Genomic DNA, 15,496 nt, shown 5'->3' on the forward strand with positions numbered 1-15,496 from the left:
TGCAAGAAACAGTTAACAAGGACCTACAAGAACTAAAGATGAAACAAGCAACGATGAACAACGCAATAAATGAAATTAAAAGTACTCTAGATGGGATCAATAGCAGAATAACTGAGGCAGAAGAACGGATAAGTGACCTGGAAGATAAAATAGTGGAAATAACTACTGCAGAGCGGAATAAAGAAAAAAGAATGAAAAGAACTGAGGACAGTCTCAGAGACCTCTGGGACAACATTAAACGCACCAACATTCGAATTATAGGGGTTCCAGAAGAAGAAGAGAAAAAGAAAGGGACTGAGAAAATATTTGAAGAGATTATAGTTGAAAACTTGCCTAATATGGGAAAGGAAATAGTTAATCAAGTCCAGGAAGCACAGAGAGTCCCATACAGGATAAATACAAGGAGAAATACGCCAAGACACATATTGAGCAAACTGTCAAAAATTAAATACAAAGAAAGCATATTAAAAGCACCAAGGGAAAAACAACAAATAACACACAAGGGAATCCCCATAAGGTTAACAGCTGATCTCTCAGCAGAAACCCTACCAGCCAGAAGGGAGTGGCAGGACATACTGAAAGTGATGAAGGAGAAAAACCTGCAACCAAGACTACTTTACCCAGCAAGGATCTCATTCAGATTTGATGGAGAAATTAAAACCTTTACAGACAAGCAAAAGCTGAGAGAGTTCAGCACCACCAAACCAGCTTTACAACAAATGCTAAAGGAACTTCTCTAGACAAGAAACACAAGAGAAGGAAAAGACCTATAATAACGAACCCAAAACAATATAGAAAATGGGAATAGGAACACACATATCGATAATTACCTTAAATGTAAATGGACTAAATGCTCCCACCAAAAGACACAGATTGGCTGAATGGATACAAAAACAAGACCCTTATATATGCTGTCTACAAGAGACCCACTTCAGACCTAGAGACACATACAGACTGAAAGTAAGGGGATGGAAAAAGGTATTTCATGCAAATGGAAACCAAAAGAAAGCTGGAGTAGCAATTCTCATATCAGACAAAATAGACTTTAAAATAAGGACTATTAAAAGAGACAAAGAAGGACACTACATAATGATCAAGGGATCGATCCAAGAAAAAGACATAACAATTGTAAATATTTATGCACCCAACATAGGAGCACCTCAATACATAAGGCAAATACTAACAGCCATAAAAGGGGAGATCGACAGTAATACATTCATAGTAGGGGACTTTAACACCCCACTTTCACCCAAGGACAGATCATCCAAAATGAAAATAAATAAGGAAACACAAGCTTTAAATGATACATTAAACAAGATGGACTTAACTGATATTTATAGGACACTCCATCCAAAAACAACAGAATACACATTTTTCTCAAGTGCTCATGGAACATCCTCCAGGATAGATCATATCTTGGGTCACAAATCAAGCCTTGGTAAATTTAAGAAAATTGAAATTGTATCAAATATCTTTTCTGACCACAACGCCATGAGACTAGATATCAATTACAGGAAAAGATCTGTAAAAAATACAAACACATGGAGGCTAAACAATACACTACTTAATAATGAAGTGATCACTGAAGAAATCAAAGAGGAAATAAAAAAATACCTAGAAACAAATGACAATGGAGACACAACGACCCAAAACCTATGGGATGCAGCAAAAGCAGTTCTAAGGGGGAAGTTTATAGCAATACAAGTCCACCTTAAGAAGCAGGTAACATCTCGAATAAACAACCTAACATTGCACCTCAAGCAATTAGAGAAAGAAGAACAAAAAAACCCCAAAGCTAACAGAAGGAAAGAAATCATAAAAATCAGATCAGAAATAAATGAAAAAGGAATGAAGGAAACGATAGCAAAGATCAATAAAACTAAAAGCTGGTTCTTTCAGAAGATAAACAAAATAGATAAACCACTAGCCAGACTCATCAAGAAAAAAAGGGAGAAGACTCAAATCAATAGAACTAGAAATGAAAAAGAAGAAGTAACAACTGACACTGCAGAAATAAAAAAAATCATGAGAGATTACTACAAGCAACTCTATGCCAATAAAATGGACAATCTGGAAGAAATGGACAAATTCTTAGAAATGCACAACCTGCCAAGACTGAATCAGGAAGAAATAGAAAATATGAACAGACCAATCACAAGCACTGAAATTGAAACTGTGATTAAAAACCTTCCAACAAACAAAAGCCCAGGACCAGATGGCTTCACAGGTGAATTCTATCAAACGTTTAGAGAAGAGCTAACACCTATCCTTCTCAAACTCTTCCAAAATATCGCAGAGGGAGGAACACTCCCAAATTCCTTCTACGAGGCCACCATCACCTTAATACCAAAACCAGACAAGGATGTCACAAAGAAAGAAAACTACAGGCCAATATCACTGATGAACATAGATGCAAAAATCTTCAACAAACTACTAGCAAACAGAATCCAACAGCACATTAAAAGGATCATACACCATGATCAAGTGGGGTTTATTCCAGGAATGCAAGGATTCTTCAATATACGCAAATCTATCAATGTGATAAACCATATTAACAAATTGAAGGAGAAAACCATATGATCATCTCAATAGATGCAGAGAAAGCTTTCGACAAAATTCAACACCCATTTATGATAAAAACCCTGCAGAAAGTAGGCATAGAGGGAACTTTCCTCAACATAATAAAGGCCATATATGACAAGCCCACAGCAAACATCATCCTCAATGGTGAAAAACTGAAAGCATTTCCACTAAGATCAGGAACAAGACAAGGTTGCCCACTCTCACCACTCCTATTCAACATAGTGTTGGAAGTTTTAGCCACAGTAATCAGAGAAGAAAAGGAAATAAAAGGAATCCAAATTGGAAAAGAAGAAGTAAAGCTGTCACTGTTTGCAGATGACATGATACTATACATAGAGAATCCTAAATATGCTACCAGAAAACTACTAGAGCTAATCAATGAATTTGGTAAAGTAGCAGGATACAAAATTAATGCACAGAAATCTCTGGCATTCCTATATACTAATGATGAAAAATCTGAAAGTGAAATCAAGAAAACACTCCCATTTACCACTGCAACAAAAAGAATATAATATCTAGGAATAAACCTACCTAAGGATATGAAAGACCTGTATGCAGAAAATTATAAGACACTGATGAAAGAAATTAAAGATGATACAAACAGATGGAGAGATATACCATGTTCTTGGATGGGAAGAATCAACATTGTGAAAATGACTCTACTACCCAAAGCAATCTACAGATTCAATGCAATCCCTATCAAACTACCACTGGCATTTTTCACAGAACTAGAACAAAAAATTTCGCAATTTGTATGGAAACACAGAAGACCCCGAATAGCCAAAGCAATCTTGAGAAACAAAAACGGGGCTGGAGGAATCAGGCTCACTGACTTCAGACTATACTACAAAGCTACAGTAATCAAGGCAGTATGGTACTGGCACAAAAACAGAAAGATAGATCAATGGAACAGGATAGAAAGCCCAGAGATAAACCCATGCACATATGGACACCTTATCTTTGATAAAGGTGGCAGGAAAGTACAGTGGAGAAAGGACAGCCTCTTCAATAAATGGTGCTGGGAAAACTGGACAGGTACATGTAAAAGTATGAGATTAGATCACTCCCTAACACCATACACAAAAGTAAGCTCAAAATGGATTAAAGACCTAAATGTAAGGCCAGAAACTATCAAACTCTTAGAGGAAAACATAGGCAGAACACTCTATGACATAAATCACAGCAAGATCCTTTCTGACCCACCTCCTAGAGTAATGGAAATAAAAACAAAAATAAACATATGTGACCTAATGAAACTTCAAAGCTTTTGCACAGCAAAGGAAACCATAATCAAGACCAAAAGACAACCCTCAGAATGGGAGGAAATATTTGCAAATGAAGCAACTGACAAAGGATTAATCTCCAAAATTTACAAGCAGCTCCCGCAGCTCAATAACAAAAGAACAAACAACCCAATCCAAAAATGGGCAGAAGACCTAAATAGACATTTCTCCAAAGAAGATATACAGAATGCCAACAAACACATGAAAGAATGCTCAACATCATTAATCATTAGAGAAATGCAAATCAAAACTACAGTGAGATATCATCTCACACCAGTCAGAATGGCCATCATCAGAAAATCTAGAAACAATAAATGCTGGAGAGGGTGTGGAGAAAAGGGGACACTCTTGCACTGCTGGTGGGAATGTGAATTGGTTCAGCCACTATGGAGAACAGTACGGAGGTTCCTTAAAAAACTACAAATAGAATTACCATATGACCCAGCAATCCCACTACTGGGCATATACCCTGAGAAAACCAAAATTCAAAAGGAGTCATGTACCAAAATCTTCATTGCAGCTCTATTTACAACAGCCCGGAGATGGAAACAACCTAAGCGCCCATCATCGGATGAATGGATAAAGAAGATGTGGCACATATATACAATGGAATATTACTCATCCTTAAAAAGAAATGAAATTGAGCTATTTGTAATGAGATGGATAGACCTAGAGTCTGTCATACAGAGTGAAGTAAGTCAGAAAGAAAAAGACAAATACCGTATGCTAACACATATATATGGAATTTAAGGGAAAAAAATGTCAAGAAGAACCTAGGGGTAAGACAGGAATAAAGACGCAGACCTACCGGAGAACGGACTTGAGGATATGGGGAGGGGGAAGGGTGAGTTTTGACAGGGCGAGAGAGAGTCATGGACATATACACACTAACAAACGTAGTAAGGTAGATAGCTAGGGGGAAGCAGCCGCAAGGCACAGGGGTATTAGCTCGGTGCTTTGTGACAGCCTGGAGGGGTGGGATAGGGAGAGTGGGAGGGAGGGAGACCCAAGAGGGAAGACATATGGGAACATATGTATATGTATAACTGATTCACTTTGTTATAAAGCAGAAACTAACACACCATTGTAAAACAATTATACCCCAATAAAGATGTTTAAAAAAAAATACTAATGGCATTTTTTACAGAACTAGAATAAAAAATCTTAAAATGTGTATGGAGACACAAAAGACCCCAAATAGCCAAAGCAGTCTTGAGGGAAAAAAACAGAGCTGGAGGAATCAGACTTCCTGACTTCAGACTATACTACAAAGCTATAGTAATCAAGACAATATGGTACTGGCACAAAAACAGAAATATAGATCAATGGAACAGGATAGAAAGCCCCGAGATAAACCCATGCACCTGTAGTCATCTAATCTATGACAAAGGAGGCAAGGACATACAATGGAGAAAAGACAGGCTCTTCAATAAGTGGTGCTGGGAAAACTGGACAGCTACATGTAAAAGAATGAAATTAGAACACTCCCTAAAACCATTCACAAAAATAAACTCGAAATGGATTAGAGACCTAAATTTAAGACTGGACACTATAAAACTCTTAGAGGAAAACATAGGAAGAACAATCTTTGACATAAATCACAGCAAGATCTTTTTTGATCCATCTCCTAGAGTAATGGAAATAAAAACAAAAATAAACAAAGGGGACCTAGTGAATCTTAAAACCTTTTTCAAAGCAAAGGAAACTAGAAACAAGACGAAAAGACAACCCTCAGAATGGGAGAAAATATTTGCAGACAAATCAACAAAGAATTAATCTCCAAAGTATATACATAGCTCATGCAGCTCAATATTAAAAAAGCAAACAACCCAATCAAAAGATGGGCAGAAGACTTAAATAGACGTTTCTCCAAAGAAGACAAACAATTGGCCAAGAAGCACATGAAAAGCTGGTCAACATCATTAATTATTAGAGAAATGCAAATCAAAACTACAATGAGATATCACCTCACACCATTTAGAATGGGCATCATCAGAAAATCTACAAACAACAAATGCTGGAGAGGGTGTGGAGAAAAAAGAATCCTCTTGCACTCTTGGTGGGAATGTAAATTGATACAGCTACTATGGAGAACAGTATGGAGGTTCCTTAAAAAACTAAAAATAGAATTACCATATGACGCAGCAATTCCACTACTGGGCATATACCCAGAGAAAACCATAGTTCAAAAATACACATGCACCCCAAAGTTCACTGCAGCACTATTTACAACAGCCAGGTCATGGAAGCCACCTAAATGCCCGTCGACAGATGAATGGATAAAGAAGATGTGGTACTTATATACAATGGAATATTAATCAGCCATACAAAGTAACAAAATTGGGTCACTTGTAGAGACGTGGATGGATCTAGAGACTGTCATACAGTGTGAAGTAAGTCAGAAAGAGAAAAACAAATATCGTATATTAACGCATATATGTGGAACCTAGAAAAATGGTACAGATGAACCGGTTTGCAGGGCAGACATTGAGACGTAGATGTAGAGAACAAACGTACCGACACCAAGGAGAGAAAGTGGCGTGGCGTGGTGGTGGTGTGATGAATTGGGAGATTGGGATTGACATGTGCACACTGATGTATATAAAATGGATGACTGAGAACATGCTGTATAAAAAATAAATTAAATTAAATTAAAATGAAAACCATAAAAAATAATCTCAGCTATTTAAAAATGCATAGGAGTGATTATATTAAGAAAATACTGGGCTTCCCTGGTGGCACTGTGGTTAAGAATCTGCCTGCCAATGCAGGGGACACAGGTTCGAGCCCTGGTCCGGGAAGATCACACATGTCGCGGAGCAACTAAGCTCATGTGCCACAACTACTGAGCCTGTGCTCTAGAGCCTGCGAGCCACGACTACTGAAGCCTGTGCACCTAGATCCTGTGCTTTGCAACAAGAGAAGCCACCGCAATGAGAAGCCCGTCCACCCCAACGAAGAGTGGCCTCTACTCATCACAGCTAGAGAAAGCCCAAGTGCAGCAACGAAGACCCAACGTAGCTAAAAATAAAATAAATATGTACAAAATGGATAACTAATAAGAACCTGCTGTATAAAAAAATAAATAAAAAACAAACTGGAAGGAATGAAGGAATCAAGACCTGGGAAGCAAAGAGGAAGAATTATATTTCCTTCTTCTGGAGAGAAGGGAGGGCACTTTTTAAGCCTTTCTAGCCTAGACTGAAGCCCATTCCAGTTGGCTGTGGGCACCTGTCTGCACATGAGTGCATCTGCAGAGAGCACAGGTACTACACACCCACACACGTGTGATGGGCCATCGGTCTATCATCTCCCAGGGGTCTTAACCTCATCAGCAGACCACATACTCCTTAAAGGTAGAGGCCACTGTAAAGCTGGTTGGTGTCCTCACCCCTCAGTACTCATGTCACCCAGGGCCATGGCCCTTAAGAATTCCAAGAGGTATTAGTTGAATGAAGCCTGGACTCCTACAGTTGAGTCTAGTGAGAGGTTCAGGTCGATGCAAAGAACATGTTCAACAAGAGTGGGAAGCAGAGAAAATGGCTGCAATATTCTTCTGAAAAGCCCGCTGGGGCCAACAGTGTGTGACAAGGCACACCTAAGGCAACTCGGGCATATTCCTTTTAAATGACCTGACTGACCCATGGGTTTCGAGTTAATACTCACAGTAAGGGAAGTGGCACTAGAAGCCAAGATTAGGGAGACATGCCTCTCTCTCTCAGTCTGTCAGTCTCCAAACAGCTGGCAAAGCAGCGGAAGAGCAGCATTTCTGTAAACAAGCTAATCTTTTCAGAGCTAAGCTGGCGGTGACATTTATTATTTAAAACTTCAGACTTGGTAAAGACGAACTCACACTAGAAAAGCCTGCCTTTCCCTTGCTCTCATGCACCGGACTGTGTACCCTCTCTGACAAGTTCTCAGCTTCCCAACTGTCTCTCAGGTGGGACTACAGCACCACAGCAGCGGGGCTGAGAATAGGTCCCTTCCTAGCTCCCCCTTCTGCTTCTGACCTGGGCTCATTTCAAAGGAGAATGAACCAATTCTCACAGAGCCTTTGGGGAGTAAATCTCACAACTGCAGCCAACGTAAAGCAAGAAACAGGACATGTAGACTCAGGAGATACACATTAAGGTGGCAAAGGGTAAGATGGGAAGAGGAGGGGTTCCTGCCCAGGGAAGAGTCCTGTTCTTTGTAATAATAAAGGGGAAAATCAATGACAGTCATTTGCCATTTAGAATGATTGACACTGGTGTGATCACCTTCTCAGTAAAGAAGCTTAGGAAGCAACAAACAAGACTTTCTTCTTCTCTATCTATTCTCACTCCCATCTTTTCCCTTCCCTCCACTACTGGGTAAGAATTTGACCAACTAGAGAAAACTCAGTGTCACTGATGTATATTCCTGACATTCCAGGAACAAAGCCAGGTAAGGTTCCTGATGGCAGCCGGATCCACGGTTGAGCGGCTCATACGACTGCCAAAAATAGCAGATTGGTTTTTGAATTTAGTATGTAGGGATTAACCTAACCAAGAAAACAGAGGACTTCTAGGCAGAAAAGTAAAGGTCTGAATAAATGGAAAGACATTCAAAGCTCTTGGAGGAGGTGACATAGTATTATAAAAGTGTCAATTTTCCCAGCTGTATGTAAACCAATGAAGTTAGAACATTTCTAAATAGACATTTCTCCAAACAAGACATACAGATAGGTACTTCTCTGGTGGCGCAGCAGTTAAGAATCTGCCTGCCAACGCAGGGGACACAGGTTTGATCCCTGGTCCGGGAAGATCCCATATGCCACGGAGCAACTAAGCCCGTGTGCCACAACTACTGAGCCTGTGTTCTAGAGCCCGCGAGCTGCAACTACTGAAGCCTGTGCGCCTAGAGCCCGTGCTCCGCAACAAGAGAAGCCACCGCAATGAGAAGCCCACGCACCGCAACAAAGAGTAGCCCCCGTGTGCAGCAATGAAGGCCCAACGCAGCCAAAAATAAAAAATAAAAATAGGGCTCCCCTGGTGGCGCAGTGGTTGAGAGTCTGCCCCCCGATGCGGGGGAGGTGGGTTCGTGCCCCGGTCTGGGAAGATTCCACATGCCGTGGAGCGGTTGGGCCCGTAAGCCATGGCCTCTGAGCCTGTGCGTCCGGAGCCTGTGCTCCGCAACGGGAGAGGCCACAACAGTGAGAGGCCCGAGTACTGCAAAAAAAAATAAGTAAAACATAAAATAAAATAAAATAAATAAATAATAAAAATAAATAAATAATAAAAAAATTTTAAAAGACATACAGACAGCCAACAGGCATATGAAAAGATGCTCCACACCATTAATTATTAGAGAAAATACAAATCAAAACTACAATGACGTATCACCTCACACCAGTCAGAATGACCATCATTGAAAAGTCTACAAAAAATAAATGCTGGAGAGAGTGTGGAGAAAAGGGAACCCTCCTACACTACTGGTGGGAATGTAAATTGGTGTAGCCACTATGGAGAACAATATGGAGCCTCCTTAAAAAACTAAAAATAGAGTTACTGTATGATCCAGGAATCTCACTCCTGGGCATATATCTGGAAAAGACAAAAACTCTAATTTGAAAAGATACATGCACCCCAATGTTCACAGCAGCACTATTTACAATAGCCAAGACATGGAAGCAACCTGAATGTCAACTGACAGATGAATGGATAAAGAAGGAGTATATATACACAATGGAATATTACTCAGCCATAAAAAATATTGTCATTTGCAGCAACATGAAAGGACCTAGAGACTATCAGACTCATACTAAGTGAAGTAAATCAGACAGAGAAAGACAAATATCATATCACTTATATGTGGAATCTAAAAAATAATACAAATGAATTTATTTACAAAACAGGAACAGACTCACAGACACAGGAACACAAAGTTATGGTCACCAAAGGGGAAAGGTGGGGGAGGGATAAATTAGGAGTGGGATTAACAGATACTTCTATATATAAAATAGATAAGCAACAAGGATTTAATATACAGCACAGGGAACTACGATATCCAGTATCTAGTAATAACCTGTAATGGAAAAGAATCTGAAAAAGAATATATATGTATAACTGAATCAATTTGCTGTACACCTGAAACTAACACAATACTGTAAATCAACTATACTTCAATAATTTTTTTTCATTTTAAAAAATATTTGTTACTTGTAAAGCATACTGTGAGAAACAACATTCAATGATTAAACCATTACTAATATTTTTTAAAGTGTCATTTTTCCACAAATTAACCTGTACACTTCAATGCAATCCAAAATGAAAATTTTAAAGTTTTGAGGAACTTACCAAACTTAAGCTAGAATTTATATAAAAGGATAAAGGTCCACAGTCAGCTATGTCAACCCTTAAAAAGGAGAGTAAAGAGAGGAGACTTAAACTACTAGATATCAAGACCTGCCTCAAAGTCATCATATTGAAACTGGAGAGGTATTAGCACAAGAACAGACAGACCAAGGAAATAAAGAGCTCAGAGACAGAGCTCAGATGTGCAAACTTAATGCACAATAAAGCTGGTATCACAAGTCAAAGAGGGTGAGAATGGATAGCTTGGTAGATGTTGTTGGGAAAACTGGCTTTTCATGTGGATAAAAACAAAACTGAATCTTCATGAAACACCATATACAATGGTATCAGTTGGATTAGAAACCAAAGTGTGAAAGACAAAATCATGAAGCCAATAAAAGAAAATGTAGGTGCATATCTTTGTGACATGGGTCAGAAAGGCCTTTTTCAAAACACAACTTGAAAATTGTAAACCAGAAGGCAAAAATTTTTTTGAATATATAAAAAGTAAGCCTAGGGGCTTCCCTGGTGGCGCAGTGGTTGAGAGTCTGCCTGCCGATGCAGGGGACACGGGTTCGTGCCCCGGTCTGGGAGGATCCCACATGCCGCGGAGCGGCTGGGCCCGTGAGCCATGGCCGCTGGGCCTGCGCGTCCGGAGCCTGTCCTCCGCAACGGGAGGGGCCACAGCAGTGAGAGGCCCGCGTAACGCAAAAAAAAAAAAAAAAAAAAAAAAAAAAAAGTAAGCCTTTATACTCAAGGAAGGATATCACACATAATATTAATTGTCAGATAGCAAAATGGGAAGATATATTTAAAATATCTACAATTGGGCTTCCCTGGTGGCGCAGCGGTTGAGAGTCCGCCTGCCGATGCAGGGGACACGGGTTCGTGCCCCGGTCCGGGAAGATCCCACATGCCGCGGAGCGGCTGGGCCCGTGAGCCGTGGCCGCTGAGCCTGCACTCCACAATGGGAGAGGCCACAACCTGCGTACCGCAAAAAAAAAAAAAACAAAAAAAAACAGGGAGATAAAAGATACTCATTGTCCAAGAATACACTTGAAAGGTACACATTAGAACGGTGAAGGGGAGGGCAGGAATAGGAGGTGGGAAAAGAACTAAAAGGGAGTGAGTGAATGAATAAATGAATGAATGAAGGGCGAAAGGGAGGGGCCTGTGATGATCATGTGCCACAAACCGGGGATTATGATTATTTCACTCACTGTACCTGAGATCCAAACAGAGAAGAAAGAGGAGGTGAAAAGGGCTCTGCAAAGAAATGTGCATGTATTTATCTGCTGCCATCCTCTCCTGGCAACTGGGCCACTTGGAAAATACCAGCAGCTGCCAGACATTATTTATGGCCCTGTCTTATACCCCACAGGCACTGTACGGCCTGAGAGAAACTTCAAGGGAAAAGCAACAAATTCAGAAGTGTCCCCAACGGAATTCCCTTTTGCTACCTGTCTCTTGAAAACATTCTGGTTCTGTGATAAAATGTTGGTGTTGAAATTCCCACCAAAATATTTTCTAGAAAGGAAAATGCTAGACATGTGTAAATGGCTATTAAAGGTGCAAAGTGCGATGTCCCGCTCTTAAATTCCTATCAGATTGACTTCTTACCTTTAAAAAAGTTTTGACTGTCATATAAACAGAGTTGCAGAACAATCAGACCCTGGGCAATAGCGCCACCTGCGGCGATGAGCGCAGTGAAACTGCAAATCACTGCCATGAGGAATATGAAAGGGACAAGCGCTCTAGAGAGGGGAAGCAAAGCTAATGCTTGTGTGATGTGAAGAGGGGTTCCTACTGCCAAAGGAAGGGAGGAAGCACCAACCCAGAACAGTCCTCTGGTTTTGCCAGCTTGGAAATCAGTGAACAGAACATCTTTTAGAATTGTAATACCTGGGACTTCCCTGGTGGCACAGTGGTTGAAGAATCCACCTGCCAATGCAGGGGACATGGGTTCGAGCCCTGGTCCGGGAAGATTCCACATGCCGCGGAGCAACTAAGCCCGTGTGCCACAACTACTGAAGCCCGTGCACCTAGAGCCCGTGCTGCGCAACCGAGAAGCCACTGCAATGAGAAGCCCGTGCACTGCAATGAAGAGTAGCCCCAGCTTGCCGAAACTAAAGAAAGCCCACGAGCAGCAACAAAGACCTAACACAGCCAAAGATAAATAAATTTATTTAAAAAAAAAAAAAAAAAGAATAGCAATACCCTAGAAAAGCTGTTTCTATCAAAAGTACTCCTGGAAAAGTGGGCAATGTGTTTAACACATTTTTCTTTCCCACTTCCTAAATGAAAGTGTCATAAGCCATTGAAGAATCATCAGAGACTCAAGGCAGCCAACTCTCTGCACCCTGTGGATAACGGGATGCCGAAAGCAAAATGTTGCAAGTGTCTGTGTTTCCCAAGATAGAACTTTCTGTATTGTTCTTTTCCTAGGGAGGTAGAATATTCTCATGGTTGACAGCAAAGATGTTAGAATCAGACAGAACTCAGATTAAATCATATCTCCTGAGTTCACCAATCTCAATTTCCTAATCTACAAAGTAGGTCAAAAGCACCTACCTCAGTCAGTGCTGTGAGCTTTAAATGAACTAATGTGGATAAAACACGCTGAAACACAGTAAGCAGTCGATAAATGCTACCTATTAATCGCCATTATTGTAAAATACATACTCTTTGTCGACAATGCAAAGTACACAGAATATTTAAAGTAGAAGGTCAGTGTCTTGCAATAATCTGCCCTCCATCCTGAGTAAGAGTTTAATGATAAATGTATTTCCAGACTTTTTTTCTATCAATGTATCCAGATGAGTCAACTAATTTATTTTAATAAATGCATGGTTCTACAACGTGAATTTTTAAAAACTCAATGAACAGTATACTATGGATACCATTTCTGCAAATATACCAAGATCTCTCTTGTTCTTTTTGAAGGCTACATAGTACTTTATGATATTTTTAATGGACTTCCTATTGAACATTTAGATGGTCTCCAATTCTTCACTATTATTACCGATGCTCCAGTGAACTTTTTTACAGAAACATCTTTGCACTCCAGCCTATTCTTTAGGACAAATCGCTGGGTCAAAGGATATTTACATTTTAAAGGCTTCCGATACATATGCCCCAAAGGCCTTACAAAACAGTACAACCAGCTGCTACGGCCACCAGCAGAGTCATGGTCGTCTTTCAAATCTAGTGGCACTTATCTCAAGGAGAGAGAAGTAGGTTCGTAAGGTCAAAAGTTACAGGCAAACTTCTGGTGTGGGGTGAAGGGGGAGCTGGTTCTCCATTCATATGCATCTCGTTCCCCACAGTTCCTGGGTCCTTCACGACAGAAGTGTCTCCCAGGTTAGGGCATGGTGTGGGCATCTGTTATTTCAGCCTGCTTGGCATCTATACTCTCTTGTCCCGGTGGCTTCCCCGATCTCCCTTTGGTAAACCACCCTGCTCCCATTTTATGAATACTGTTGAAACCATCAATCAAGATGTGTTGTCTTCCCCTGGGTAGGCCACAGCTAGACCACCTTGATGCTATCTTTCCTGGGAATCTGGACCTTCAGAAGAGTGAGGCAAAGGACTAAAAAAGAGTTTAAGGGCTTTATCATCCTGCAAATATCATCCAGAAGACCCTTTCTCATTGGTCCCTGGGTCTCCAGAACTGGTCTGTTTTCAAGCCTTGGTTCTTCAGGTCTTCCTACCTTACTGTGAGTTACACTGAAGCCTTCTGTATTCCTTCGTTGTTATTATTATTATTATTGTACTGTTATTTTAGGCCAAGTTAACCAGAGTTGATTTCAGATATTCTAAAACAATCCCACCTGACACGGGCTGGGGGGGGGGGGGGGGGCGGCGCAGGGAATGACTTGTTTCCTTGAATATTTACTTGAAAAAAAACTCCCCTTGTTCAATTCCTGAAGGAAAAAAAAGAAACATTTTTTCCTCTCCCAAAGGCCTCTTAACCTACCAATAGCAACCATTCCAAATTACTTAATATTTTATCTAAAACTTCTGGTAGAATCTGTATTTTGGAAGGAATGAAAGAAAGAAAATCTCTGTCCTATAATGGATTTCACACACACTAAAAACAGCTCATCCTTTTGTCCACATGAAGAGGTACTTGTTTTACTGACACTACTGGAATTCACGGTAGGGCTACCCTGGAATTTTTTTTCCAAGTGGATTTTACAAAACAAATCTGAGGCAAGGGGACAGAATTTCCTTTGTACTCTGGTAGCAACGTGGCAGGAATTTGTTTTTTCCCCTGTGCACCAAGGAGATAATCAGCCCAAACACTCTAGCAATAGCGGTTTCATTTTAATCCCATCATCTTTACAAGGTTACAGGTGCCCTTGGAACATGATTAACCAGAGTGCTCCGAGCCAGTAGCAGGGGAAGTGTGCTGTATATTCTACAGAGGCCGCCCAGGGTCACTCCCAGGAAAGAGGAATATTATTACAGAGTTCTTCATCTCTACTCTTAACTCCCCAAAGTGGCAACAAGGAACAGAGTTAGTTACTAAGCGATCACTAAGATGGTTCTGGCTCTCCAGTCCTTGGAGCGAGACTGTGAGGGAGGCAAAGTCAATTCTGGTTTCCCACAGGACAGGGCGCTGGGGGAGCTGGGTGTTATCGGATTAAGTGACTTTTAAGTGGTGACTGGAGCTACATTCTTAAGACAACAAAGGATTAACTGAGATAATGTACATAAAAATTCTTTGTACAGTGTGAAGGGTTATACAGTGCAAGATGTCATCACGGCCTTGCCAGTCGGGCTCACTGACCGTCCTGGAGTCACTGACGCCGTAAACTGGAGCAGAAGTAGCTCGGCTGCACTGGAGGAATGGGGAGACCCAACATGCCCACAGCACCTCCTGGTGGTTCTTCCCCAGAACAGCAACTTCTCCAGGCCCTGGCCCACCCCCACCCGTAGAAAAGTATCCAAGCAATATACTTACTCCCTTCGCTCTGGCTGTCTTTGTTCGAGTTGTAGACCTGGAAAACAGAAATAACATTTACTTGTGTGAATTTTATACTACCCTACAGGTTCGCTGAAGAAAATCATTACCTTTTCCTTTTCCCTGGTTTGTGCTAGACCAATGGAAGGCAATTCTGGCCCCCAAATAGGAATCCCTTCTATAATTACCTACTTCCCAGTATTTACTTCAGCTCTTAAGTGTGTGCACATCAGAATCACCTCTGGAACTTTATTGTTAAAAAAAAAAAATCATATTCCTCCTTTAATAAAACCCCAAACTTATGTTTGCATATAAACTAAAAAGGAAGAAAAAAATGTAATTAGTTACAA

The 15,496-nt window shown here is 40.6% G+C and overlaps 1 protein-coding gene across 10 annotated transcripts in view; it reads right to left on the reverse strand.

Annotated features, from left to right (window-relative positions):
* The window catches only part of ARHGAP26 (Rho GTPase activating protein 26), a 519,366-nt gene that overhangs the window by 253,853 nt on the left and 250,017 nt on the right, over nt 1–15,496 (reverse strand). For all 10 annotated transcript variants that reach the window (XR_004349277.1, XR_004349278.1, XR_004349276.1 and 7 more), the window contains one exon: nt 15,147–15,183. Coding sequence is in view for 6 of the 10 variants with exons in the window: in XM_032627452.1 (XP_032483343.1) it covers nt 15,147–15,183 (37 nt within the window). In the remaining 4 variants the exon portion in view is untranslated. The remainder of the gene's footprint in view (nt 1–15,146; nt 15,184–15,496) is intronic.

This window comes from Phocoena sinus, chromosome 3, assembly GCF_008692025.1.
Source record: "Phocoena sinus isolate mPhoSin1 chromosome 3, mPhoSin1.pri, whole genome shotgun sequence".
In the NCBI taxonomy this organism is placed as follows: Eukaryota; Metazoa; Chordata; class Mammalia; order Artiodactyla; family Phocoenidae; genus Phocoena; species Phocoena sinus.